The sequence below is a fragment of the Plecotus auritus genome (assembly GCF_963455305.1).
Source record: "Plecotus auritus genome assembly, chromosome: X".
Lineage (NCBI taxonomy): Eukaryota > Metazoa > Chordata > Mammalia > Chiroptera > Vespertilionidae > Plecotus > Plecotus auritus.
In genome coordinates this window covers 9,630,853-9,657,944 of record NC_137784.1, presented here as the reverse complement: position 1 = coordinate 9,657,944, position 27,092 = coordinate 9,630,853, and the positions used below count along the sequence as shown (strand labels likewise).

The following is a 27,092-nucleotide window of genomic DNA, read 5'->3' as shown; positions in this document are numbered from 1 at the left end:
AGGCCGCAGGTTTAGGCTAGAGGCCCAGCGTCTTCTGCAGTCTGAAAACGCCCACGGCCTCTCTGTAAAAGGTCCCCTTTGCCTCTGATAAAGCCCACCTCAGTTCAACTGGGTTCCAGGAAAGGCGAATCGGCGGGAGGGAAACCTTTCGGGGTGCACAGAATTGCATGCCCGTGATTATCGTGTAGACTTTGAGGGCACAATAATCTCTCGAGACTAGAAACCATTTTCTTCTCTTCGAGATTTTGCTTAGCTAAGTGGCGGCAGCCTCCCTGCCCCCATCCCCAACCCCTACCCCCACCCTCCACCGCTAGAGCTGCGGCGAGCAACCACGCCCCGCGGCTCCAGGGCTCGCCTCCGGGGGCTCCCAGCCCCCGCGCAGCTTGCAAGCTGAGCCACCATTTGCCCCACCCCCGCGCACCCCCTTCCGCCCCCGCGCCCAGCCCTGGGAGCGTCGGGCGAGTCCTCGCGCCTGCGCCTCGCCAACTTCCTGCCGCGGAACGCCCCGCCCATCCTCCAGAAGCCCGCCTCCGAACGCCGCGTGAAACCTGCCTGCCGCACGTCATTGGTGGAGACAAAGAAGCCATCGGCTCCCAGGCCCGCCCCTCCACCGCCTCTTACTTTTCCCAGAGCGGATGCGCCTGCGCTCAGCTGCCTGGGCGGGCTGGAAGGCGCGGGTTGAAAAGTCTCGTTCCAAGTTTGGAGAGAGAGAAGAGCGCCTCAGTCCTCGGTACCCGCGAGCGGGGAGGAGGCAGGAGAGAAGGACGCAGCGTCTGGGGAGCACCCAGGCCTTGAGACAGAGCTCAGGCTTCGAAAGCTACAAGCGTGTGGCGCGCCTGGGAAAGGCAGGAGCGCCTGCGGTTGGGCTGCTCTTTACTAGAGAGGGGAGTCTGAGGCGGCGGCAAGGGGCGAACGACCCGACGCAAGATGGCGAGTAAAGAGAGTAAGAGGCCCTGCGGGGCGGCGCGCGCCAGGGCCGCGGGGGGCGGCGGGCGCGCGAGGCCGCGGCACGCGCCGGAGAAAGGCGCGAATTGGCGTGCGGGGCAGGGGGCGGGGCCGGGCGCGAGGCTGGGCGCGCGCCTTCAGGGGCCTACGCGGGACGCGGCTGAAGCGCTCAGGGCTCTAAGCACTTCCGGAGCCGGGTGCGGGGCCTCCAGTTGAGCCCCTTCCCTTCTCCCAACCCCCACCTCCCTCCGGCTGCGGCGCTCCCTCTGGAGCCCTCAGCCCCGGGCCCCCGAGCGGAGGCGGCCTTCGCAGCCTGAAAGCGAGCACAGCGGCTGCTTTCACGCGCGCGCGCCAATCGCCTCGGGGTCGCGGCCCTTGTCGGGGGGGATTCTGGAACCCGCCGGCCTATGGCTGCCTGCGGCGGCTTCGTGGCAGTAGAGGCCTCACTCGGTGGGGGATGGGGGGAGCGGGTCGATGGCTTTCTGCTACACGTGGATTTGTCTCCCCGGGTGGGTCGTAGAGCCCCTCTACATAGGGGTCGTCATCTTAGAACAGGTGCGAACAGCTGTAACCAGCAAAACACTTTCGGTGTTTGTGTAATTAATTACCCAGTTTTGTATACGCAGGCGGTATTGATCTCAAAGTGCAAAAAAATCAGCTTCCTGGTGTTAATATTCTCCGCACGCTCTGGAAGGGCGGTTAGTTGTTCGTGTTCAAATTAGAGGTAAAGAGAAAGAGTAGATAAGGTGTGGCCATCTCGAGGTGACCTCCAGTATCTGTGTACAGATTCTGACTTCGATCCCTCTTAGCCACTTAATTTCTCCAAATTTCAGTGTTTGAAGATACTGTGGAGGAGCGTGTCATCAATGAAGAATATAAAATCTGGAAGAAGAATACACCGTTTCTGTATGACCTGGTTATGACCCATGCTCTTCAGTGGCCGAGTCTTACGGTTCAGTGGCTTCCTGAAGTGACTAAGTAAGGGTTCCTGGCAACTTATTTTGCACAAATTTAACTGTTGTCCTGAATTTCCTTCTTTTGGAATGTTATACATAGAACGTAAGCATGTAATCGATTTAGCCCTTGGATGAGGTGACAGGTGACTTATTGTCAAAATTAACTTAAGTGATTTTATGGGATAATTTCTGAGGTATAAGTATGATATTAAAATAGGAGAATCTGTTTTGAGATTAATGTTTATAGGAAGCAGCAGATATACTTGACATTTCTTGGGCTTAAATATAGAATAGCATCTCTTTGAGCCCAGAGGAATGGGTTTCTTTTCAACTTTATTGAAAAATATGTACAGAAAAATGCACAAATCATAAGCATATGGCTTGATGAATTTTTACAAAGTAACCAGCCCCCAAAGTGAATATATTTTAATTGGCAAAAGGAAAAAGAATTGAGCAGCAGTTCACTGAAAAAGTGTTATTGGCTTATAGTATGAAATACACTTTGAGGTCACTGTTGGTCTTCATGAGAGTGTTCTTTTCAGCTATTTCTAAAATTTCTCTGGTAGTAATTGCTGACATTTACTAAGCTCTTAGAGCAGAGCCTGACACATCCATAGAGTTTTATGTCTTATTTTTTGGCTTACTATTAAAAACAAGTACTTTGATTACTTACCATCCTTGTTTTACTGATGTGGAATTGGGGGCTGATAGGTTAAATAACATGCCCGAGATCACGCAAGGGGCAAGTTGTGGTGGAGGGGACTTTCAAAACCAAAACATATAGCCCCAGAGTTGAGGCAATCCCTGCACGAGACTACCTTTCTTACATATTTGGACTTTTTTCTAGTAGGAACTTGGACATGTACTTAGAAGTGCATTAAACTTCGGTATTATGGGCATATAATTTAATGAGGATTAATCAAACTCTAGAAAAGCTGGGGTTTTAACGATTCAAACCTAAGTTTGAATCCTGCCCCCTGCTTCTTAGTAGTTTTGTGAATTAGTGCAAGTTGGTCAGTCTATTCCCGTTGTCTGGTCTGTTAATGGAGGTGTTGATCATGCTGACTGCCTACATTTGAGAGAATTAAATAAAATTTTGCATGTTAGTACACAGTAAGTGGTGACTGATGCTGGTTTTTCCACCCCTTCCTATTCAGAAATAATTTGTTAGGGAGGATAGAATAATTGTTGCTCCATTTGGATTTCAGTGAAATCTGCTTACTGAAGTCTTTTTAAAATGTTACCTATAATGTGTTTTGTGTAAATATTTTGTAAAGATAATAGATGCATATGTTCTTATCCCAGATATTGCTTTTATGTAAGTAAGAACTTAGCAGGAAAAGACTTGAAATTGTATGTTCCCTGGTGGTCTTTGCATACGAAGAAGTAGAATCTGGTTGTGGGACCTGCAGTGGCTCTGGGAATGCAAGAAAATGCCAGCCAGCCTGCATTCTTGGATGTTGAGGATGGCTGTGTGTGCTTTGCAGGGTTCTGTTTGGGGTATGAAGGGATTGTGTTTGTATTTTGTCCCTATACAAAGCAGTAGAAATGTTGGCTACTCATTAGTCTTCTGCAGCCTTAGATGTATCCAGTATTGGAGGGAAATAGTGTAATAATAATTGGTTCGGGAAAATAGGCTTGTATTTTAAGGGAGATGAAAAGATTTGCAGTAAAAAGAAAAATCCCAGTATAATGATTGAGTTGGGAAACCAGAATCGTTGAGCTTTAGAGTCCAGAGAAATTTTTCAGGTCCTCCAGTCCATCTTGGAGCTGTGCTCCTTAGAAAGGTCCTGTGATGTAACTTTTACCTGTTGATCTTAGTTTTTCTGCTTAACCCCATAAAAAAATCACTTCCTTTTTTTTTTTTTTATGTCAGCGTTAACATTTTGCTTTTCATGTTGAGCCACTATTCCCTGTAAAGGCTTCATTTTATCTAAGTCCTCCTAAAGTACATTGCCTAGAGCCTAATTTTCTAAGTGTGGTTTTCCAGCAAAAAATAAGTGGGTGAGTGGTCATGCGCATTGCCTCCCCCCTCCCCATATAAGTTCCTCTAAAGTGGAATTAATTTCCCTTTTTTAAATCTTTCTTGTTGAGAGTAGTACAAACGCCCACCACTCCCCCATTTTTCCCCCTTGATGACTGCTTCATATTTTTGGCCACTGAGCATACATCAACTAAGATCCATGTCTTTTTTCCAGCAAGCTGCTATTACTTGGCTGTGGCCACCTTATTCTGTTCTTGGAGTTGTGTGTGTATTTATTGTTCTTTTTTTAACTTTAAACCAAATTTTGGTAAAATTTCATTTTGTATTTTTTAGTTATTACTAAATTACATGCCTAAAAGTAACTCTCAAACCTTTTTTTATATATTTTTTTATTGATTTCAGAGAGGAAGGGAGAGAGAGATAGAAACATTAATGATAAGAGAGAATCATCAGTGGGCTGCCTCCCGCATGCCCCCACACTAGGACTCGAACTGTGACCTCCTGGTTCATAGGTCAGCGGGCAACCACTGAGCCATGCCGGCCGGGCAAACCTTTTTTTTTTTTTTTTAATATAAACTACTGAATCCTTTGTACAACTGAAGTTGAGAAACAGATAAATAGCTTAACATGTCTAGTGTTGGGGTCCAGAGCCCTACTTCTCGGCCCTCCTCACTGAAGTGGAACCATGGGACACAGGTGACAATTGCTATTCAGATAATACAAAGGGGAAAGCCATTGTTAATAGATGCAGATGCAAAAATCACTGTTTGGACCGAAGTGCCAAGGGGTATCGGCAGGCTCTTTAGCCTCAAATTGGTTTCCATAGAACTAGGTAATAAAGACACCCCCCCACACACACCCTGTAAAATTGAGAAGGCCCATTTCATAAACTTTAGCACCATAAATGTAAATCCGGGGTTTTCACATCATGCCATTTGCACTTATAACCTGTTTAAGTGAAGAAACTGAGGTACACAGGGAAGTTGTGATTTAAGAAACTGCGTATAGCTAATTTTAGTTTGAGCCAGGATTTAAACCCAGTTTTTCTGACCCAACACCTTATTCTTTCCATTCTTACCTTGTTGCCTCTTGTTGGGAAATCAGAAACATGTAGTGTGTAAAAGTGGGAGATATTTTTTAGGTGAGAAGTCATTATTTAGAAGTACAGGGATCAGTGATTAACTGAATTAAATTATTTTTTCAATTTTATCTTTATTGTTGAGACAACTGATTTCTTGCAGGATTAGTGTGACTTATTTTCTTTTCCAAACAGACCAGAAGGAAAGGATTATGCCCTTCATTGGCTAGTGCTGGGGACTCACACGTCTGATGAGCAGAATCATCTCGTGGTTGCTCGAGTCCATATTCCGAATGATGATGCACAGTTTGATGCTTCCCACTGTGACAGCGAAAAGGGTGGTAGGTATACCATATAATCCAGTATTGCTGTCTTAAGCTTTTTTCCAATTACATGTTAGTAAAACTTCGTACTAATCTCTTTTGGCCCAGCAGTTTAACTACTAGGACTCTATTCTACGGAACTACTTGCCACAGGTGCACAAAGATTTTACAGTAGCATTATTTGTGGGATTGACAGAAAAATTAGGATCAACCAAGCAAAACAACCCAGATAGTAGTTCATAGGAAATTAGTTAAACACATTAGCAGGGGTCCTCAAACTACGGCCCGCGGGCCACATGCGGCCCGCCGAGGACATTTATCCGGCCCGCCGGGTGCCACTGCCTGTCCTGCTTAGCAGCCGACTCGTCCCGACCCGCAGTGCGCATAGGAATTTGTTCATAGTTTTTTTTTTAAACTATAGTCTGGCCCTCCAACGGTCTGAGGGACAGTGAACTGGCCCCCTGTTTAAAAAGTTTGAGGACCCCTGCATTAGGGTGTATGTTTGAAATATTGTGCAGCAGTTCTAAAAATGAGATAAATCTGTCTGCACCGGTATGGAAAAGTGTCCAAGATAAATCGGGTAACTGGTGTACTCATAGAAAAAAGTCAGGAGGCATATATACCAGTTAAATCAGTTAATAGTGAGGATTTTTATGGAAACTATTGACTTCATTGGTGGTTTTTTTCCTTCCAAACATACATTCCCCTGCTTTGATATTCCCCTGACCACCCAAGTTCCAACCAAGTTCTGGTGCTTTTGCTGGGAAGACTCACAAGACTTGAGAACAAATTATACTTATGGCTAAAGTTTGTTAACAATAAACAGTACAGAACAGAAGCAGCAGGACAGGAACAAGATATGCATCAGGGAGTCCAGGGAGGTCTGTTACAAGTCTCCTTTAGGGCTGCACAGGATGTGCTTTCTCTCTGGCAGCAAATGACAGGGATACAAGCAGTGTCTCTGCCCAGGAAAACCCATTCTAATGTCAAGGTCTGAGGCTTTCATGGGGGGCTGGTTTCATAGGCACATCCTGTCCTGCAGGCAGCCAGCCATGACACTGAAACTCAGGACCCCAGTAATGAAACCAGAAGCGTATCGTCAATGTTGATATTTGTGCGCAGCAACCCTGACAAACTGGTACAGCACAGTCCATTGAACCAGGTGTACACCAGAAAAATCATCAATCCATCAGTGACACAAAGAACATTCTTAGATCCATGTTCCCAGGACTCAGTGAAGGGTCAGTCATGGTCCCAGTGTCCCTCAGAGCTTTGAGGGTTAAGCAACCAGACCTGTTGCTTATTGCACAACCTCAAATGATTTAATAGTTTTTACCATTTTCTAGTACTTGCTTTAGGTTTTTGTCTTAGTGAAAATAGTGCATCACAGCTCAAGTCCCATCACCCGTATTCCATTCCTCCCTCTCCAGAATTCACTGTCCTGAAATTAGGGTGCCATTTTCAACTGTTTATATTTTTATTACTTATGCAGTAGTAAATACACATAATGTTTTTTTGCAGCTTGCTTTTTTCATTTAATATTATTTTTTAAGAATAGATGCACTTTTTAATTCTCACCTGAAGATATGTTTATTAATTTTACTTAGAGAGGAAGGGGGAGAAAGAGAAATATCAATCAGTTGCCTCCAGTGTGTGCCCTGACTGGTGATCAAACCCACAACCTTTTTTATGTACTGGACAATGCTCCAACCAACTGCGCCACCCGGCCAGGCCATTCAATATTATTTTTTTTAATGTGTGTGTGTATCATGTTGATGTCTATCTTATTATTTTAATTGCTGTATAGTATTCCATTGTGATTAAACATCAGTTTATTCATTCTTCTAAGAGGTAGTTGGATTGTATCTAAAGGAGCTGGAAAACTTGAATATCTTGATAGAAGAAAGGTTAGAAGGAACCCTTGGAGTCCATGGCGGAAGGGGCAGGTTTAGAGTAGGCTCTCAGGAGATAAGAGGTGAAATAATCTGGAAGGGTAGTCTTAGGAAGGGGGAGGCACATTTCTCTTTTTTAAATCTTTATTGAAAGTTATTACATATGTCCCCTTTTTCCTCTGTTGACCTCTCCCAGCCTGCCCCTGCCCCCCACCCCAGGCCTTCACCACATTATTGTCTGTGTCCATGGGTTATGCATATATGCATTAAAGTTCATTGGTTGATCTCTTTCCACCCACCCTCCCCTGCCTTCCCTCTGAGGTTTGACAGTCTGTTCGATGCTATGTCTCTGTATCTATTTATGTTCATCAGTTTATGTTGTTCATTAGATTCCACCTATGAGTGAGATTGTGTGATCTTTCTTTGGTTTATTTTGCTTAGCATAATGCTCTCCAGGCCCATCCATGCTGTTGCAAATGGTAAGAGTTCTTTGGCACATTTCTTCTATTGACATGATGGGCAGGGAAATGCTGAGAGTGAAATAGGGGATTTCATGTGGTTGTGTGAGAGGAGGAGTTGTGGAATGGGAGATGATTTTCAGCTACACAGAAATAGTAAGCTAATGTTTGCCATGGAGAAGAGTGGCTAAATTCTGGTATGAAGCCATGGGAGCTAATGTTCATGAAACATTCCCACATCAAAAAAGCTGGCTGAAACTGAGAAATGGTTTACTGCTTTCAGCGTGTTTTCACCAGGTCCCATCCAGTCTGTTTGACTTGTTACCTGCCTGGCTCCATTGGGCATTTGAGTGAGTATTCTCTTGACCAGAGACACAGGGTGAGCTAAAAAGGAATGTGCAAAGAACGCAGCAAGATAGGTCAGGAAAAAATAACAATTACAATGTGAAGCCTCCCCGAACTTTTTGTGTCAGCAACTAATTCAAGTTTTTATCTATGAACACAAAAAAGAAAATGTTCTTGTTTGCGATTATCTGCTTAAATGTTCTCTACTTGTATTCTTTCTGCTATCATCTTGCTGTTTCCCAAACATTACATTACTTTTTATGTGGCTTTGTTACTTTTCTAGGGCCTTTATATAACTCTTTTACACTATAGTCTTATCCCCACACCAGATAGAAAGGTTAAGCCCCCTCGTTTTAGTGTTGGCACTCCGCCAGCAATTGAACCAACTATGCTGGTGGAACTAGCATGTATATGTTCCTTAGGTTTGGGTGACGGTTAGTAGGCATGGATATCCTATTTGAGGATGTTTTTTTATATATTTTATTGATATTTTACAGAGAGGAAGGGAGAGGGATAGAGAGCTAGAAACATCAATGATAGAGAAACATCGATCAGCTGCCTCCTGCACACCTCCCACTGGGGATGTGCCCGTAACCAAGGTACATGCCCCTGACCGGAATCGAACCCGGGACCCCTCAGTCCGCAGGCCGACGCTCTATCCACTGAGCCAAACCGGTTTCGGCAAGGATTTTTTTTTTACTTTAGACTCCGGAGTGTTTATACTCCTCAGGGTGAAACTTGCCCTGTCTTGATGAAACCTAAAATGCTAATTCACTGCAGCACTTCTAAATTAGTTGTACTTGCACTAAAAAGCTGAAGTGTGTTTATTATGTGGTTATTTAAATTTTAGTGAATAAGTATATCATCTTCAGGAGTGAAAGAGGGCAATTTTTAATTGTTTTGAATCCAAGGTGGAGCTGAATTAACTTGCATAAAATAGCTCTCAATATTTTCTAATGCAAATGGACTTTGGGAAGAAATTAATTCCAAGTGGCAAGTGAACCAATACTTTGGTGTTCTCTCTCATCAATTTGTGTTGTATTCTGTCATATTAAAATCTACTGGGTTGATTAAATTGATTTGTGGACTTTAACTGTAAGTGTATGTGTTTATTTCTTTCTTCTCACATTAGAATTTGGTGGCTTTGGTTCTGTAACAGGAAAAATTGAATGTGAAATTAAAATTAATCACGAAGGAGAAGTAAACCGTGCTCGTTACATGCCGCAGAATCCTCACATCATTGCTACAAAGACACCATCTTCTGACGTGCTGGTTTTTGACTATACAAAGCACCCTGCGAAACCAGGTAAAAGTCAAGCCATTGCTTGACCATTTTTGCTTGATTCCAAATAACTGCTTTGAAGTCATTCAAACTAGTTTACGCTATAATTTTTCAAGGTTTAAAATTGTTTTGTGGGTCCAATAACCACGCTTGATTTCAGTGATTTAACAGAAGGACCTCATAGCAGATTATACTCCTGGCAGCAAACTATATAGAGCAAAAGCAGAAGGAAAAAGATACAGATCAGGCATAGTCCAGAGAGGTCAGGCATATAGGCTTCTGAGTCCTGCCCTGCTGTGGCCACAGAGAGCATGCATTCTCTGTAGCAGCAAACCACAGGGGCACGTGCTAATGTCTCTGCCCAGGGAAGCCCCTTTGAGTCTCAGGGTCTGGAGTTTTTATGGAGATCTGGTTACATAGGCACATCTCGCTCTATGACCAGTCACGGTAAGGGAAAGTCAGGACCCCGGCAGTGGTAATATCATGAATCTTGCTAAACAATCCTACAAGTCTTAACAAGCTGCCACAACATGCCCTGCTGCTCTGGACTTATAAAACTTCGTTCTTAGTGACATGAATAATTTTGTGAGGGTCACATTCCCAGGAGCTGGCTAAGGGTTACAGGCTATCCCAGATATATGCAAGGACTGAGCAACCAGACCTGTTGTGTTATCTCTTTCCTTACAAAAATGTTCTTAAAAATTGACTCAGAGGTGAGGCGGTTTGTCATTGCGCAAATTTGTAGAATAGCTATAGTTTTCAGTATTTTGTGTTCGAACTAGTACTAGGCTTTGCAAAGGAACCGGTTTTATGGTTGTGAGACCTGGTTTGCATTGAGTGTTTGGAATGAAGCACAGAGAATAGCTTTCCAAGGCAACTTTGGGTCAGACCAAGTCCTTGTGTGTATGCAGTGCGATTCCAAGCATAAACAAATGTTATGGCTCAGGTGAGGCTTTGCACTTAACCAATTCCAGTAAACCGATAATTGATAGTTAATGCATTTCTTTTTTTCTTTAGACCCAAGTGGAGAATGTAATCCTGACCTTAGGTTAAGAGGCCACCAGAAGGAAGGCTATGGTCTTTCCTGGAATTCTAATTTGAGTGGACATCTGCTAAGTGCATCTGACGACCATGTAAGAAACCTATTCTTTCTAATCTACTTGTGTAGTGTTAACCTCTGTAATGGAAACTATGAAGTATTTGTGAGGCCTGAGTAATATAAATAACATTTTATTTTGTTTTGTTTAATAACTGTGAAATCATCACTATATAATTCTAAAACATTTTCATAAAATGTCACAAAAAGAAACTTCATACCTATTAAGCAGTCTTTCCTCAATCCCTCCTTCCCACAGCTCCTGGAAACCATTAATTTATTTTCTATCTCTATAGATTTGTCTCTCCTTAATATTTCATACAAATGCAATTGTAATATATGTGGCGATTTATCTTTGGCTTCCTTCACTTAGCATAATGTCATCTGTGTTGAAGCATATGTCAGTACCCCATTTTTATAGCTGAGTAATATTTCATCATATTGATATACTATAGTTTTATTCACTTATCAGTTAGACATTTGGCTTTCTTCCACTTTGGAGCTATTTTGAATCCTGTTGCTGTGAACATTTTTGTACAAGTTTTGTGTGGACATGTGTTTTCATTTCTCTTGGCTAATTACCTAGGAGTGGAATTACTGGATCATATGGTAACTCTATGTTTAACTTATTGAAGAACTGCCAAATTGTTTTCCAAAGCAGCTGCACCACTTCACATTCCCACCAGCAATGTACCAGGGTTCTAGTTTCTCCATGCCCTCACCAACACTTGTTATTGTCTGTCTTTTTTATTATAGCCATCCTAGTGGTTGTGAAGTGGTATCTCATTGCGGTTTTGATTTACATTTCCCTGACGACTAATGATGAATATCTTTTCATGTGCTTATTGGCCACTTGTATATCTTGGGAAAAATGTGTATTTAAGTCTTTTGTCCATTGCTAAATTTTGTGGGGGTTTTTAATTGTTGAATTGTAAGGGTTCTTTGTATACTCTAGCTAGATACATGATTTATCAGATATATGATTTCAGAAATTTTTCTCCCATTCTGTGGGTTGTCTTTTCACTTTTTTGATGATGTCCTCTGAAACAAAAGTATTTAATTTTTAGTCCAGTTTATGTATTTTATTTTGTCACTCATGCTTTTGGCATTGTATCTAAGAAACCATATATAACCCAGCATCAAAAAAAATTTACACCAATGTTTTCTAAGACTTATTTTAACTCTTACATTTAGTTCTTTGATCCATTTTGAGTTAATTTTTATATATAGTGTGAAGTAGGAGTCCAACTTCATTCTCTGCATATGGATATCCAGTTTTCCCACCACCATTTGTTGAAAAGAGAAATCTTTCCCTGTTGAGTTAGTTCAGCATTCTTATTATAAATTGTTTTAACAATTAAAAGTACCATACAATTGCAAAGAGATCTCATTAATGTATTGTAGATCAATGTTTGTAGAATGCATGCCACTTAATGGCTACATATCTTTATGGATTCCATACTATAAGCAGAAAGTGTTTGGTATGACTCCAACCAAAAGCCAAAGGTAGACTTCTGGAGCTCATGTAATTTGGCCGCACTTTATGTCAGCTTTTTGAGAGTAGGTTTCTTGTCTTCCTTAGTATATCCCGATGCCTAGAACAGGGTCTGTCACATCCCAGATCTTTATATTTCTGTTGATTGTAGTTTCTGTTAGGCTTTTTAAAATATTGAAAGTAGTTAATTGGCCCAGTGAAGATTCTTTAGTTAAAGCAATCAAAACTGACTCTGGCTGATTTAAACAGAAAAGGAATTTATCAGGAGGGCATTGGGTAAGGTACACAGAATTGCTATGATGGCTAGAAAATGGCCGGGAAAAGAGAGGGTAGGCCAGCAAATCAGGCCAGTGAGGACGTCACTCTTGCCATCTTGGAAAGTGTATGTTATGACCCTAGCCAGTTTGGCTCAGTGGATAGAGCGTCGGCCTTCGGACTGAATGGTCCTGGGTTAAATTCTGGTCAAGGGCACATGCCAGAGTTGCGGGCTTGATCCCCAGTGGGGGGCATGCAGGAGGCAGCCAATCAATGATTCTCTAACATCTCATTGATGTTTCTATCTCTCCCTCTCCTCCCTTCCTCTCTGAAATCAATAAAATATATTTTTTAAAAAGTGTATGTTATGTCCCCCCCCCCCCCCCGCACCCATCAGAACAGAGTCTCCCCTTTTTCGGTTCACAATTCAAAGTCCTGGTTGGACTGATGGAGCCTGTGTCACATTCCTGCTTTCCTCACAGTAGACCGGAAAGTCTCTCAAATAGGGATGATGGGTTCTACTTAATTACTAGTACTTTTTGAAGACACCAGACAGCGAGTTGCCAGTGACAATAATAGCTAACTTTTCCTGAGGACTCTGCATGTGCCAGGCATCTTGCTAATCTTACCAGGATCTGTCCTGAGGTGAGGAGGGGGTGGTGGCAAGAGTTCCACCCATTCCTTTCTCTTCAGTGCATGTGAATTGTGAGTCTGAGTGTGTATCAACAGATTAAGGGCACGTGTATTAATTTTTTGTTACTTGGAAAATAGCTATTACTCCTGGGAAATAGCTTAGTTATAGAAACCCTTTCAGATAAGAAAGTGATTTAAAAACAGATGAAACCATTACCAGTGTCAGTGGAACTAGTATGAACATACCTTAATGGAATTACCTCATATTTTACACAATTGGATGAGAATCATGGTCCTATAGCTTGTAGTATTTTTTTTGTCATAAAGCTTAAGACTTCCCTGTTAATTTTGTGTGTGATGGTATGTCAAAAGAAGACTAATCTCCAAGAGCCTACTGGCCCCATGGCCTCTCCTTGGGTTTGAGGAGCATGCCATGGGGTCTGTCTGCAGGCCCCAAGCTCTGGCCTCTCATAGCCTAGTAGGGCTTTCGGGGTCATTCACTTGTCGTACTTCCGATGTCTGCACTGGTTTCTCCCATGAGAGGCTTGTTCAAAGACTTTTGCCTTTTATTGAGGCATGTTTTCATTTCAGTTACCAGTCTCCCAACTTAGCGTGAATATTTAGGACGTGCACATCTGTTCAGTGGATACCAAATGCTGGGTTCTCGGTGTTATGTAATCTAGCCTAGATGAATTTTAGATACTTGACTGTATATTGGTAGAAATTCTAATCTGAGTGTTCCTTGCCTGCCAATGTGCTGGTCTCCCCATGCATGCCTCTGTTACAGTGTACTTTATTTGCCCTTTGCTTCTCGGATCATAGAATCTACACCTATACACTCTATTGTTCATGAAGCTTCACTTTGGTTTATATTACACTCCTTTGTGTTTTTTTCTAACGTTCATATAGTTAATCTAGAGACCTAGTGCCCAAAATTCGTGCGTGGGTGGGGTCCCTAGGCCTGGCTGGCGATAGGGGCTGGGCCAGCTGGGGCCTGCTGGCTGCCAGATGGGGCTGGCCAGCTGCCAGGCGGGGCCTGCCGGCGGTGGGGAGAGGGACGTTGAGAGGTTTGCCGGGGGGGAGGGACCAGGGGAGGTTGGCTGGCCGTGAGAGGTTGGCTCTGGGAGCACACTGACCACCAGAGGGCAGGTCCTGCATTGATTGTCTGCCCCCAGTGGTCAGTGTGCATCATAGCGACTGGTTGACTGGTCATTCTGGTTGTTCAGTTCTAACAGTCGCTTAGGCTTTTATATATAGATAGTTTTGTTTCTAATGAAGTTATTTTAAATAAGATGTTAGCATTTAAATTCAATCTTTTATGGCTTCTGTGTGTATTTTTTTTCCTTCTTTAGACTGTCTGTCTGTGGGATATAAATGCAGGACCAAAGGAAGGCAAAATTGTGGATGCTAAAGCCATCTTTACTGGCCACTCGGCTGTTGTTGAGGATGTGGCCTGGCACCTGCTGCACGAATCACTGTTTGGATCTGTTGCTGATGATCAGAAGCTTATGATGTAAGGTTGAAAGCTCAGTGGGATGGTGTTATAGGGTGTCCTGAATGACCATCAGTGATTGTGGTGGCCTGTGGTTTAATTCCTTTTTTAAAAAAATATGTACTAGCTTTTAAGAAAGAAAAAAATAGCTTAAACATGCTTGGTATGGAGGTAAATATCAAAATTGAGATCAGGGTGACTTTTGAAGATGAGGGAGGAGAATGATTATATCAGGGCATGGCCACAGGGCTGCATTCAACAATCTAGAATGCTTTTTATCTCAAAGGAACCAATACAGGAGGTAAATAAGGCAAAATACTGAAATTAGACAAGTCTGAGTTTTAGGTATCAAATTGTTATGTTGTCTGCTTTGTCAATATTTTGTGTGTGCTTGAAATAGTTGGTAAATTAAGACAGGAATGTAATAAATGAGAAACCAAAAATAAATGGCCCTAGTTTATTCTCCATAGGTTTAGAACATATCATTTAGCGGTTGGAAGTCTAAATTGCCAACTCTAGGTGTGGTTGGTGTCTGAAGGGGCAAGTGTAGAGTGGAGTTGATGAGGAAATGAGCTTAAGGGTCTGAGAAGTTGGGGAGTGGCCTTCTTGTGTGTCTTGTAACTTTGTGTTTTAGATGGGACACCAGATCCAATACCACCTCCAAGCCAAGCCACCTGGTGGATGCACACACCGCTGAAGTCAATTGCCTGTCATTCAATCCCTACAGCGAGTTCATTCTTGCAACTGGCTCTGCGGATAAGGTTTTTACGTTTTTGCATATAACCCAGTTGTTTTGTATGGTAATCAGACATTTTAAAACGCTTATGGAAAATGCAAAAATGAATTCCTTTTCACTTGTTATTTTTCTTCAGACTGTAGCTTTATGGGATCTGCGTAACTTAAAACTAAAGCTCCATACCTTTGAATCTCATAAAGATGAAATTTTCCAGGTACGTTACAGTTTTCTGGTGTCTTTATGTCAGGTTTTAGTAACTTTTTGGCAGGGGGGAATTAAAATGTTTTCTTCTTTTATATCATGGGCATGGAATGTTGCTTTTTAAAAAAAGCTCCTCTTCTGTATAAGTTAACCAGTGGGAAATAAATAACTTGGAGCTTTTTGAAAGACTATTAGTTCAGAAGTAGGAGAAAAAGTCTTGCAAAACAGATCAGCTTAAAAAGTGAAATCCAAGGATTCTTTAGTTAAGGTATGTCAGCATGGTGGCTCCTCTAGTGAAACAATTTCTTGTAGGATGTTTAAAATAGAGATTTGTGTAGGTCAAAATACACTTCACTGAACATTTTAAAAGTTTGGGATGGTTAAAGAGCACTTGAAAGGATTGGACAAGAAGGGTGAGTACTGTAGGCCAAGGAGAGGATACAGAACACATCATGGGGAAATAGTGAGGATTAGGACATTATCCACAAACCTTAGAATGGATGATTTTTTACATTTTCAAATATGTATTGCTAGGTCCACTGGTCTCCACATAACGAAACTATTCTGGCTTCAAGTGGTACTGATCGCCGCCTGAATGTGTGGGATTTAAGGTAACTCAGAATCTGGTGGTGAGAAACTGCATATAAATATGCTAATCTAAGATTATGTAATTCATAAATTTAGAAGAGCAATTTGCTAACCCCAGTTTAATGAGTCTAATGTTAACTTTTAAGTACCTTCCTGAAGAATCTTTGTTCTATAAGACATAAGTAAATCAGCAAATGAGTTGTAAAATAAATTTATGCAATGTTTTATTTTTCTATTGATGTTCAGGATTAAAGTTGAGGGAGGTGTGCATTTGTGTTGTAACATCAAAATGATTGTATAGAAGACACTCTTGCTATAAAAAGCGGTAAAGATGTTAGCTCTTCAGGTCTCATGGGATCTCACATACATCTGCAGGACTAGTCTTTCTCAGAGACTTTCTACCATTTGCTCTTCTATGCTTTCATTGATTCAATAGGCAGATGAGCTTCTACTATGGGTTGTGTAACTGCTGGGGATATACTTAGGGATAGGGATAAGCATAGCCCATGCTGTCAGAGAGTTTATGTTCTTAGGGCTCAGCTCATTGTATAGTTTTCATTTTTTTAAAGTTCTTGACGTCAGAGTGGCCATTCAATTACCAAAGAATAGCTTTATTCCTACCTGTAGTAAATGTGTTGTGTTGAAGTGGACTGAGTTTTTAGTGTATTAAAACCAAACCTGCCTTAATACTAGGCAGTAGACCCATCCTTCAGTGTACGGGACAGTGCAAGTGCAGCATAAAATGCTGTTATTGTTATTTGAGTATGTTTGAAAACAATTTTAGTAGTAAAATTAGAAACATAAAGCAAAAATATATACTGGTTGTATGAGGTGCTACAGCAAGGTTTAGAAGTCTGGTACCCTGGCAACTGGATTATCCCTAAAAGTGCCAAGAATAAATTTGCACACATTGTATAATTTCTTCTTAAAATTCATTTATGACTTGCTTACTGCTAAAATTACATTAGATAAAATTACGGATTAAAGTGGTCAGTTTTAGCAATTATACTCTTGATAGGGAGAGGAGAAACATTGTCTAGCAGTCCCACGTTTGGTTTGTTTGCTTGGTTTTATGGGAAGGAAAAAAATATCACTTAGGTTTTATGTTTTTGATGTTTTTTCCAGCAGTTATTATTAGCAAAGTCCACCTTTGGGCTAGATGTGATACAGGGCTGATAAGTGGTGTGTCACTTAAGAGTGATTTCACTATTGGGGCTGTTGGCATTTTCTACAAATTTAAAGTTTTAAGAGAGGGAGGGGGAACTTAACCTTTCCTTGGCTTATACATGCCATAAAGTTGCTTTGTTGTCATATCTTCAGATATGTGGTACTGATGTGTTATTATTTCTCACTTCTGGAATGAAAAAGGCTTTTAAGAGTGAAGTGTAGATTCTTACATGCTTTTCACCTTTTAATTCTAATGTAGTAAACACTACAATGAAAACCTTGAGTGAATTTTAATATTAACAAATTATATTCTGCAGTTTCAATTATGAACAGCTCTTACCCATTTCCAGAAAATAAACAATCCACTCTCCCACCAAGTAATATAAAAACTCTAATTGATAGCAGCATAGAAATATTTTTCCAGTGTGTGTTTTAAGATGCACTTTCTGGGCTGACACTGGTTTTGCAAACATTCATGCTGCAAGAATTTCAATAACAAAAGCATCATGCTCTTTCTTAATAGCAAAATTGGAGAAGAACAATCAGCAGAAGATGCAGAAGATGGGCCTCCTGAACTCCTGGTATGTGTTGGCTTTCTTACGCAAGATGAAATGTCACATGCAGATTGGATTCTATCATTGATTCCATGTATATAGAAAATGAGTCAAAACTTCAAATTCTAGTTCTTAATTTTCAATTGGAAGTCTTGGAGGTTGTTGTAATTGGGGTTTGACATTTATTGAAAATAGGAAATAGAGCCCAGTAGGTTTTGGCCAATGTTTCATTAAGAATAATTCGAGCCGAGGCCGGTTTGGCTCAGTGGATAGAGCGTCGGCCTGCGGACTCAAGGGTCCCGGGTTCGATTCCGGTCAAGGGCATGTACCTTGGTTGCGGGCACATCCCAGTGGGAAGTGTGCAGGAGGCAGCTGATCGATGTTTCTCTCTCATCGATGTTTCTAGCTCTCTATCCCTCTCCCTTCCTCTCTGTAAAATACCAATAAAATATATTAAAAAAAAAAAAAAAAAAAAAAAAAAGAATAATTCGAGCTCCTGGGAAACAGTGTATAGTAACTCCTGATTGATTTCAATTGTAATATTTCTGAGGGATTTTGGGGAGTAGAGGGGGCAGATAATCAATTAGAAACACTCAACACTAACAGTGGGGAAAATTTTTAATGACTGGATTTTTTTAAGTTCCCTGCCCAGAAACTAAACTTTTTTGATCTTGATGCCATTAGTGCCCATCTCCCTCCTATTCCTAATCAAATTATCTTGGCGGCCCCTTGAAGGTTAAGGTTTATGTGGTGGTGTACTAAATAAGCCTGTGCCCTCCCTCCAAACTGCAGGACAGTGACACCCACCCCTGCTGTTGCAAGACTGATGCTTTAACAAAAGATAAGAAACCAAGACTTTTTTGTTTTGTTCCTATTAACAGTTTATTCATGGAGGACACACCGCCAAGATATCAGACTTTAGCTGGAACCCCAATGAGCCATGGGTCATTTGCTCAGTGTCTGAGGATAACATCATGCAGATATGGCAAATGGTGAGCTAAAATATTTTTTCTCTTAAATGACTATCTTGTAAAGGAGAGATTTACTGATATAATAGAAATATTTCAAAAATCTAGATGTATATTGTACCAAATATTTATAGAAAGAGAATAATCTTAAAAAACCCTTTTCCATTTTAATGACAATTTTTAGTTAAATATCCATCTGTCCAGTCAGGAGAAATCTCTGTACGTATCTGTATATAAACAGATGTAGACACAGCATGTGCTCTGATTTTCATGATTACTTTTCAACTGGGCTCTTAACGTCACTGCTCTATGTCCAATGTCTGTTGTGTCATAGACATGGAGAATAAAGGAGGAGCCCTAACCCATTTGGCTCAGTGGATAGAGCGTCGGCCTGTGGACTGAAGGGTCCCGGGTTCAATTCCGGCCAAGGGCACATTCCCGGGTTGCAGGCTCGATCCCCAGTAGGGGGTGTTCAGGAGGCAGCCAATCAATGATTCCCTCTCATCATTGATGTTCTCTCTCTCCCCCTTCCTCTCTGAAATCAATAAAAATAATTTAATAAAAAAAAGAAGAAAGGAGGAAAGTGTCAACGAGTGCACATGATACTGAGCACTCTGAAGATTAGCACTAAGTACATGACCGACATCTCTAAGGCACTGAGGTGTTAACCAACCCTCATAAACCTCAGGGATATCATTCCCTCTAAATGATGCTTGCAGTGCTTTTGGGAAACACCTATTTAAATAAATAGTGCTTGAGCATCTAAGGGTATATGTGGAATTATACACTGGCCTGCCTTTCCTCATTAAATTTATTAGAGTGTTTGGGGGGTGAAAAAAACACAAGGAAAACTACTAAATAAACTACTCTAAAAATGTGTCCACTTCCAACACTGAAACACATTGCCGCATGAATCCAAAAATCTGGAATTTTTAAGTGCTATTTTTATAGTCTTGTAAAAACCATGGGGAGTTATACCTATGAATTTATTTGGTTGTTATCTCCAGGCTGAAAATATTTACAATGATGAAGAGTCAGATGTCACAACATCGGAACTGGAGGGGCAAGGATCTTAAACTCAAAGTATAAGAAATGTTTCTGTTGAATGTAATGCTAACATGAATGCTTGGTTTATCAAGCGCCAAAAAAAAAGCATTGTATAGTAGGAAATGTTAAGTGGGATGGCATATGGCATTCTTTACCTTCTGATTCTAGCACTTTCAAGTGAGCTATTGCGTTCTGTATCATATCGTAGCTTTTAGGGAAGAAAGAAATGTTGCTAAGAACATGAAAGTTTTAAAATACAAGTAGCAGGGTACTGCCTTTGATTCAAATATTTTAAGTTCTTGTTTTCTGAAACTAAGTGCTTGCTGTTCCCGAATATGCAAGAATAACTTTTACACTTTTCCCCTCCAACACTTGTTGATTGGCTTTGCAGAAAATAAAGTTTGAAAATAAAATTTGTTTTATTCTTTTAGAACCTGGGTAGGGATGTGTGTTTGTCTGTCCCCTTTATTGAGTAGAAGAGAGAGTGTGTGTGTATGTGTGTGTGTGTGTCTGTGTCTGTCTCTCTTGTGAGCATTTCCTGAATTTCTTTCTACAGTGCATGACAGTATCCTAAATCCAAAGGTGGGAGAAGTTAGGTGTCTATTTGTGGTTGGTAGATTTGTAAACCTAGAGAACTACCTAAACTCCTGTCATTTGACCTGCATCCTGTTTATGCTTTAACTTTGGCAGTTGTAAAGAAACACTAGATTTTTCCCCCAAAAGAAGGAAAGAAAGCTTGTTTGCTTACATGCCAGGGATCTACAGAGGGGACAAAACCAGCTTACAAGTTGACCCCTCAACCTATATTGTAAGGCCTGCCAGCTAGGAATGGTTTTCACGTTTACTTTTTAAATGTTTAGACAGAAATATGTGACAAAAACCTAAAATACTATACCCGTGACTTAAGAGAAAATTTAATGTTACTTTTTGCTCATAAGATCTTTCCTGTATGTCTCTCTGTGTATAACAAGTACCTATATATATTTAGTCCCCTGTTATTTAAATAGGTACACCCTGGAATGTGCTAAGAGTAGCCAAGACGGAAAATGTACTGACAGTCGTTTGGCTACATGAAATGGGTCTTCTGCCACCCAGAGGATAAACGGTGCCCCATCCCTTATTGCTTAAATTGTACAATAATGAAAGTACTTTTAAAATCCAAGAAATCAACTACCTACAACTTTCTTTGGACTTTACTGTTATATATAATTAAGGCCATGTGGATAACAAAAGAATACACAGAAGCTGTTAAATTATCATACATATTTACTTAATCTATACAGAATTGAGTAGATAAAATCAGATTCACATTAGTGAAAAATCTCTACAAAATGTCTTTGAAAAGCAAAACAAGACTGCCTCAACAATTCGTATCCTCATGAAAGACGTGGGCTGTAAAAATAAAGCAGTGTGTTTAGCACAAACTAGAAGATATCTGCATTTTTTCACAGTTATTTCCATCTACAGTCTGAAAGAGGTAGATTTTTCTGCAAACACCTGAGAATTGAATTGTGATAACCAGGTGTTTATAAGAAAGGCAGTTGCATACATAACTAAAAATACTGGTCTTAAGACCAAGAAATATACTCCTACAAGTCAGGATGAAATGGTCCGTTTTCTCTACTGCCACTATAAATACACATAAGATTCCATGGTGGTGCAACAAATGCAACTGAAGTGAATTTGACATTATTTAACCCTTTTCTGGGCCAGCCTAGTAGCAGTACAGTGTTCTAGAATATATTAGGTACAACAGCGTGCTACAAAGCCACAACACTGGGCTGGTGAGGTGACTGCTTTAGGAGAGTGTCCTCAGGGTCCCATATGTTTTTATTCACAGGATAATGGGAGGAGAGATTCTGAAAGGACATCAAATGCATCCAAGACAGAATCAATATCCTTTAAACACCATGGTAGCATCTAGCTAAATACATAGTAAGCCAAAAGCAGCAGGCCAAGTACTGTTAATCACATTGCTTTATAAAGCCCTTGAAAATAGGCAACAGGTCCAAAGATTTACAATCTTCCACACAAACACCACAATGAGACGTGGTGGGCTACACAAATGGCTTAAAACATTAAGAGCTGTACATCCAGCAGAATTCTTGTGAAATGTGATTAGTACTAATTTTAAAGTAGATATTTCTGATATACATACCTTCATTTCCTCTCTGGGAAATGAGTCCAATATTTCATTTAGAAGCAGGGGGCGGGGAGGGGTATTTATAGGAGGCTGTTTGAGGGAGGGTATGATTGTTTCTGTTTTCAACTCATTTTGACAGAGTGATTAGATAACCTACTTTATGGATTTCTTTTCCTCCACCATCTGGCCCCTTGATTAATATAACCGATGGTGGAAGCTTAGATATAATCCTCCACTCCAGGTGCTGTTTCCTATCTACTGGACAATTTTCAATTCTTTCAATACAGTTTAGACCATGAATGTGACAGGATTTTACAAATAAAATGTTAACAAAGAGTTTATTCAGTCCAGTAAGCAATTTAAGAAGTGTCAGTTTGGTAGCTTTGCTCAGTGGAATGTGCTAACATTAGTTTTACTGGAGCCTTTTTATCATAAAATATTTCAATGCAAATAATACTAGGGACAAAAATCAAAACTTTAATAACTGCAGCTAAGTAATCATTTACTACATTTGACACTGTAAAGAACAAAGATGATGTGCTTAATTTCAGAAGTCCCCCATTCCAAGTGTAGAGACATTGATAATACTGTTTCTTTTAAAATAAAAACAGTAAGAAAAAGGTGAGAAACAAATGGAAAGCATTCATAATACATCCTGACTAAACTGTGCTAAGTTTTCCCAAAGTTAAAAATGTTGGTTCCAGTCTTTCTGTTTTGGAAATGAAATGAAATCAGTTTCAGTTGAATGGAGAACTTGGCTGATAAGACTGTTTTAAAAGTTGAACACCAATTTCAAATAGCCAGAAGGTAGTGGAGGGACTTCTGCTTGGTGAAAGCTACACATTAATTTACCCTCATTGTCTTAAAAGGGCTATCAGTAGCTGCTTTCTGTGGGAAGTGGAGGATGTGTACCCAAATGGAAAACAAACCACCTACCCCATAAGCTTCTGTGTGGTCCAAATTCACCACTGGTTCTAACTAACCTGAAACTGAAGCAGTATGACCGTTACATAAACATTAAGCGTGTTTGTCGAATTATTTACCTGCATATACTGCGCATTGTTTACATGATGCAATAGTCTGCCAAAACTTGGAGGAATTTGAGGCTATGACCACCTCAATTTGTCGAGTAATATATTATCAAAAAACTATTTTGAATTAAATATGCTGTTTCTGTCCCAATCCTAGAGGGGTTTTTTACTTGGCATTTAAATGGGTTATTAAACAAAACTAATCATCTTGATGTTTTCTTTTTTTAATTAATATTGATGGGGGGCCAGGACGTTTAAATGAATTATTGTTTTCACATCAAGGAACCATTATCAGAACAAAGTTCTCTTGTAATGAATGGTCGGCCCTGTCTTGAGTGAAATTTTAATTAGTATGATTTTGTGCAAGGAGCAGTGAAGAAAGGACAAGGCAAATGACCACATGCATTCCAATGAAGGGAAATGAAGCAGATGTGCCACACAGCTGAGGAAAACTATTCAAAACTGCTAAGCAGCCTCCTGTACCACCTAAGTCCAGTAGTTCTAAGAAAATACAGATATGGTAGAAAAAGTAAGAAAATTTTCACCACAAAACCAATAGTTACTACTAACAGAGAAAGTTATACACAAAATAGAGCTCTCAATACAGTGATCATACTTCATCTCAGTCTACTGACTCGATGGTTGGCCCGGTGCCTAGGGACGCGGCCTTGTGTGTGGCTGGCTTCTCCTTGGCTGCCTTGGGCACAGCCACCATGGGGACTCTAGCACCGCTGTTCCAGGCAGTGTTCAGCTCCTTAGGAGAAGCCAGGGCTGCACAGGGCTGTGTTACACGCGGTGCTAGTTTTGCACCTGCCACTTTCCCCGAGACCTGCTCCTTTAGGACTTCCACCTTCTCGTTGAGCTCATTCCTCTCCGTCTGAAGAGCCCTGCACAGCTTCTCTAACCGTTCCAGTTTTATTTGAAAGGCCTTGTACTCTTTATCGCGGGCGGTTTTCTGTAGGGGAAAAAAAAAGACAAGATGTATATAACCCCACTGAAGAAGAATTGGGTTACTGGATACCAAAAAAATTAATCTGAGCCACATTGGAAAGTACTTGTTTAATCACCTCATGAACATGTTCAATTCTTCAAGCATCTAACATTCTAGCTAGCTTCACTGCAGATACATCTATGAATACCACAGGCTATTTGTAATATAATATTGTTTTAAGGTGACAAAATTCAATTCCCTTTGTCATGTTTCTTAAAACCAAAATACACTTTAACATTTTGTAGGCCCGGCTGGTATGGTTGAGCATTGATTTATGAACTAAGGTCACAGTTCAATTCCCAGTCAGGCCATATGCCAGAGTTGTGGGCTTGATCCCCAGTGAGGGGCATGGTGATCAATGATTCTCACCATTGATATTTCTCTCCCTCCCTATACCTTCCTCTCTGAAATCAATAAAAAAAATTTTTAAATCATTAAAAAAAAACCATTTGTATTGATGAAATATTCAGGAGACTAATTCATCACAAACTAGTAGATGAATACTAGTAGATGAATATTAAGGGCCTGATTAAAAACAGAAAAGGACTCATTTTTTGCATAGATTTCTTTTCTACTAATTTTCAGGTGAGATAGAGGTTTGAAATCAAGTGTGCGTAAACAATACATTTCAGCTTTAGAAGACTGCCTTTTTGAAAAGACCAAGTTAAAACAGAAAGGGACTGGCCCTAGCTGGTTTGGCTCAATGGATAGAGCATCAGCCTGCGGACTGAAGGGTCCCAGGTTCGAGATTCCGGCCAAGGGCACATGCCTGGGTTGCGGGCTCGATCCCCAGTGGGGGGCGTGCAAGAGGCAGCCGATCAATGATTCTCTCTTATCGTTGATGTTTCTATCTCTCCCTCTCCCTTCCTCTGTAAAATCAATAAAATATATTTTTTAAAAAATTAAACAAAAAAACAGAAAGGGACCGGAGCTGTTCACCTGTTCTCTCACTGGGAAAGCTGACCAATGCTGCTTGAGGTGGGGGCCCTGTACCCACAGCAGGCATAGTGAATCAAACTCAGCGTGAGCCTAGCAGTCTGGGTCTGTCTAAACAAGCTGGAGTCGATGCAAGCTCAAGTTTGAGAAACTCTACACAAAACCAAAATCTAGATGCTTTACAGCTTCTCCAACACAAGCCTGGGCTAATGCACTGTGGAGTAGGGAAGTTAATGCTTCATGCGGGCCCTACACCTACAAATGAGCTTTCTGCCAGGAAAGCCAGCACAGGTTCCCACTCAGCAATCCACCTGGCTCTGGCCAGAGTCCTGAACTATAGCACTAGTGTCACAACACACACCCCCTGCCCTAATATATACCTGAACTGTATGAGTCCCCATGACTAAGAACACACCTTAGTCACGGGAAACCACCTCACCTCTTCAGCCATCTGCAGAAGCGCTTTGTTATTGTTTTCCCACTTGGTACGCCATAATATTGTTTCTTTTTCCAGTTTTTTTATTTTCTTTGTCATCTGTGAATCAACACAATTGCAAATTTAAACTCAAAAGTACCATGTCTTAGCTCAAAGTTCTTGTCCCACAACAAAAACTGTTGAATATTCCTCCCCACCCCCATCACTGCACATGCCTGGCCCAGCTGACAGCTGTGCCTGAATGCTGGTAGCAGAGCTTATCTCAGAAGCTTCTAGGAACCAAAGCAGGGGTTTCATATTATGAGAAAAAGATATCTAATCTCGGTTTTTGAGGCAGCAGCACATGGAGGAAGCTGTCACACCACACTGAACTCAGGTAAGTTGGAGTGCATCTTTCATTCCAGCTGGGGGTAGCAAGAGGTGAGAACCCCTTTCTCCCCAAGTTGTACAAAAATATGGCCATGTTTGTGAGTTTTCTGTCTGAATTGGATAATTCATCTGATCCTTGGAAGGAAGAACCCCCAAAAGATTAAAACTTGGGTGCTCTTCCACAACCTCTGAGGCTGATACAGTTTCAGAACTAGAGGCAGCATAATTTAGTGATGACTCCAACAACCAAGGAAAAGATAAAAGTAGTTAATCCTTAGCTTTGATCAACCTCACAACTTCAGGTTTTGCTAATAATAAACTGGGTCCAGAAATAAAAAATGTTTTTAAACCTATGCTACATGACCCCAGTTTTCAGAGGTTCAGAATGAGATATACCTATGCCCATCAATGAGCCCCATATCCAGGATTCCTTTATGCAGCATTGATTGTCCCCCAGCTCTGATCCCAGTGGAGGCACCAAGCCAGGTGCTGGTAGCAAGGAACAAGGATAAGAGAGAGCCAGCACTGCTCAGTGCATGGGTTATCACCCATGAAACTACCACAAGGCCGAGTGGGACAAAGGCTGTGGAAGATAGCATGAGAGATCTGGGTTGAGTGCTAACCAAAAGTGATCTTTAGCCACTAGCAGAGAGGAAATGTGTTCCAGTCCAGAGGATTCTCCAGAAGGATCCTGAATTGGGGAGCCCCCATCTTAAACTCTTTCACCTCAACAGTGCCCACTCGTTGGATGGAGCCCACAGCTACAGTGTTCGCTGTGTGTAAGAGTTCTCCCTCGACTACAGCCTCAGCTGAAGGGACTGGCAGGCAGAACTAATCTGCAGCTCACTGAATTCTACAGATTACTGGGTCTAAAAATATCTGAAGGTAGTAATTTGAGCACTTAACATGGCTAAGCACTGTCTAAAATACTCTACTTTATGAAGGGAAGGTATTTTTGTTATTAACAAGGAAGGAATAGAAAGGCGCAGAAACGTTAAATAACTTGTATATGGTCATACATTATATGATGCAGTAGGGACATTAACCCAGAACCAAACCTAAGATCTAGTAATAGTCACGGCTAATACCTACAAAACGCTTACAAAGTGCAAGACACTGCTGTACTGCTCCCCAACCCACCACCATTTTTTAAAAGCCCCCATTTGAAGGGGAATATGCCAAATAAACTAAGGATGGGTGGATAGATGGATATGGATGTAGTTTGGTTCTTAGTTGATGTCAAGGAAATCTCTTTCCTTAATGTAGGCAGGAAAATGAAACAAAAGCCAAACAATTGGTTTGGTTGAGCGGGAAAAAAGTCAATGGGAGTATAGTTAACACAAAAGAAAAGCTAAAAAGGTAGGAACACCAATATATACATATCAACTAACCAAAATAGGCAATTGCTTGTATGTCTTTAAGTAATTTAATCTCCAAGGACAGAGAACTATGTGAAGGGGGAGTGGTGGAGAGGAGTCACCTGAAATGAATAAAACATGACACACACACACACACAAAAGAAACCACTTTATTTCTAACAAATGGTATTTAATAGAGGAATTCGCTTTAATAAAGACAATTTAAGAGCATAAAGATCACCAGCTTTGTGGGGTACAGAGGGCAAAATGACCAAATATGATGTCACTGGAGGATCAGAAAAGATGGACGATAGTACCGTAACAACAAACTCA

At 41.0% G+C, this 27,092-nt stretch overlaps 2 protein-coding genes across 5 annotated transcripts in view; one reads left to right on the top strand and one right to left on the bottom strand.

Annotated features, from left to right (window-relative positions):
• Positions 1 to 229: 229 nt before the first annotated feature.
• RBBP7 (RB binding protein 7, chromatin remodeling factor) lies at positions 230 to 19,939 on the top strand (the record flags this gene model as incomplete). Of its 3 annotated transcripts, none has more annotated exons than XM_080653007.1 (12): positions 230 to 943; positions 1,779 to 1,923; positions 5,159 to 5,304; positions 9,114 to 9,287; positions 10,281 to 10,396; positions 14,095 to 14,255; positions 14,869 to 14,995; positions 15,107 to 15,184; positions 15,706 to 15,782; positions 17,450 to 17,507; positions 18,362 to 18,472; positions 19,456 to 19,939. In XM_080653007.1, the coding sequence occupies 12 exons, from the start codon at positions 928 to 930 to the stop codon at positions 19,522 to 19,524; spliced, it is 1,278 nt and encodes a 425-aa protein (XP_080509133.1). In that variant the 3' UTR covers positions 19,525 to 19,939. The 3 variants fall into 3 exon arrangements, with proteins under 3 accessions (XP_080509133.1, XP_080509134.1, XP_080509135.1); XM_080653008.1 differs by having other exon boundaries at positions 629 to 943; positions 9,141 to 9,287; XM_080653009.1 differs by lacking the exon at positions 230 to 943 and adding an exon at positions 1,353 to 1,500.
• A 744-nt stretch (positions 19,940 to 20,683) lies between these two features.
• Positions 20,684 to 27,092, bottom strand: part of TXLNG (taxilin gamma) — a 51,296-nt gene continuing 44,887 nt past the window's right edge. For both annotated transcript variants that reach the window (XM_080653005.1, XM_080653006.1), the window contains 2 exons: positions 25,036 to 25,131; positions 20,684 to 23,624 (listed from right to left, as the gene is read on the bottom strand). In XM_080653005.1, coding sequence (XP_080509131.1) covers positions 23,292 to 23,624; positions 25,036 to 25,131 — 429 coding nt within the window. In that variant the 3' untranslated portion in view covers positions 20,684 to 23,291. The remainder of the gene's footprint in view (positions 23,625 to 25,035; positions 25,132 to 27,092) is intronic.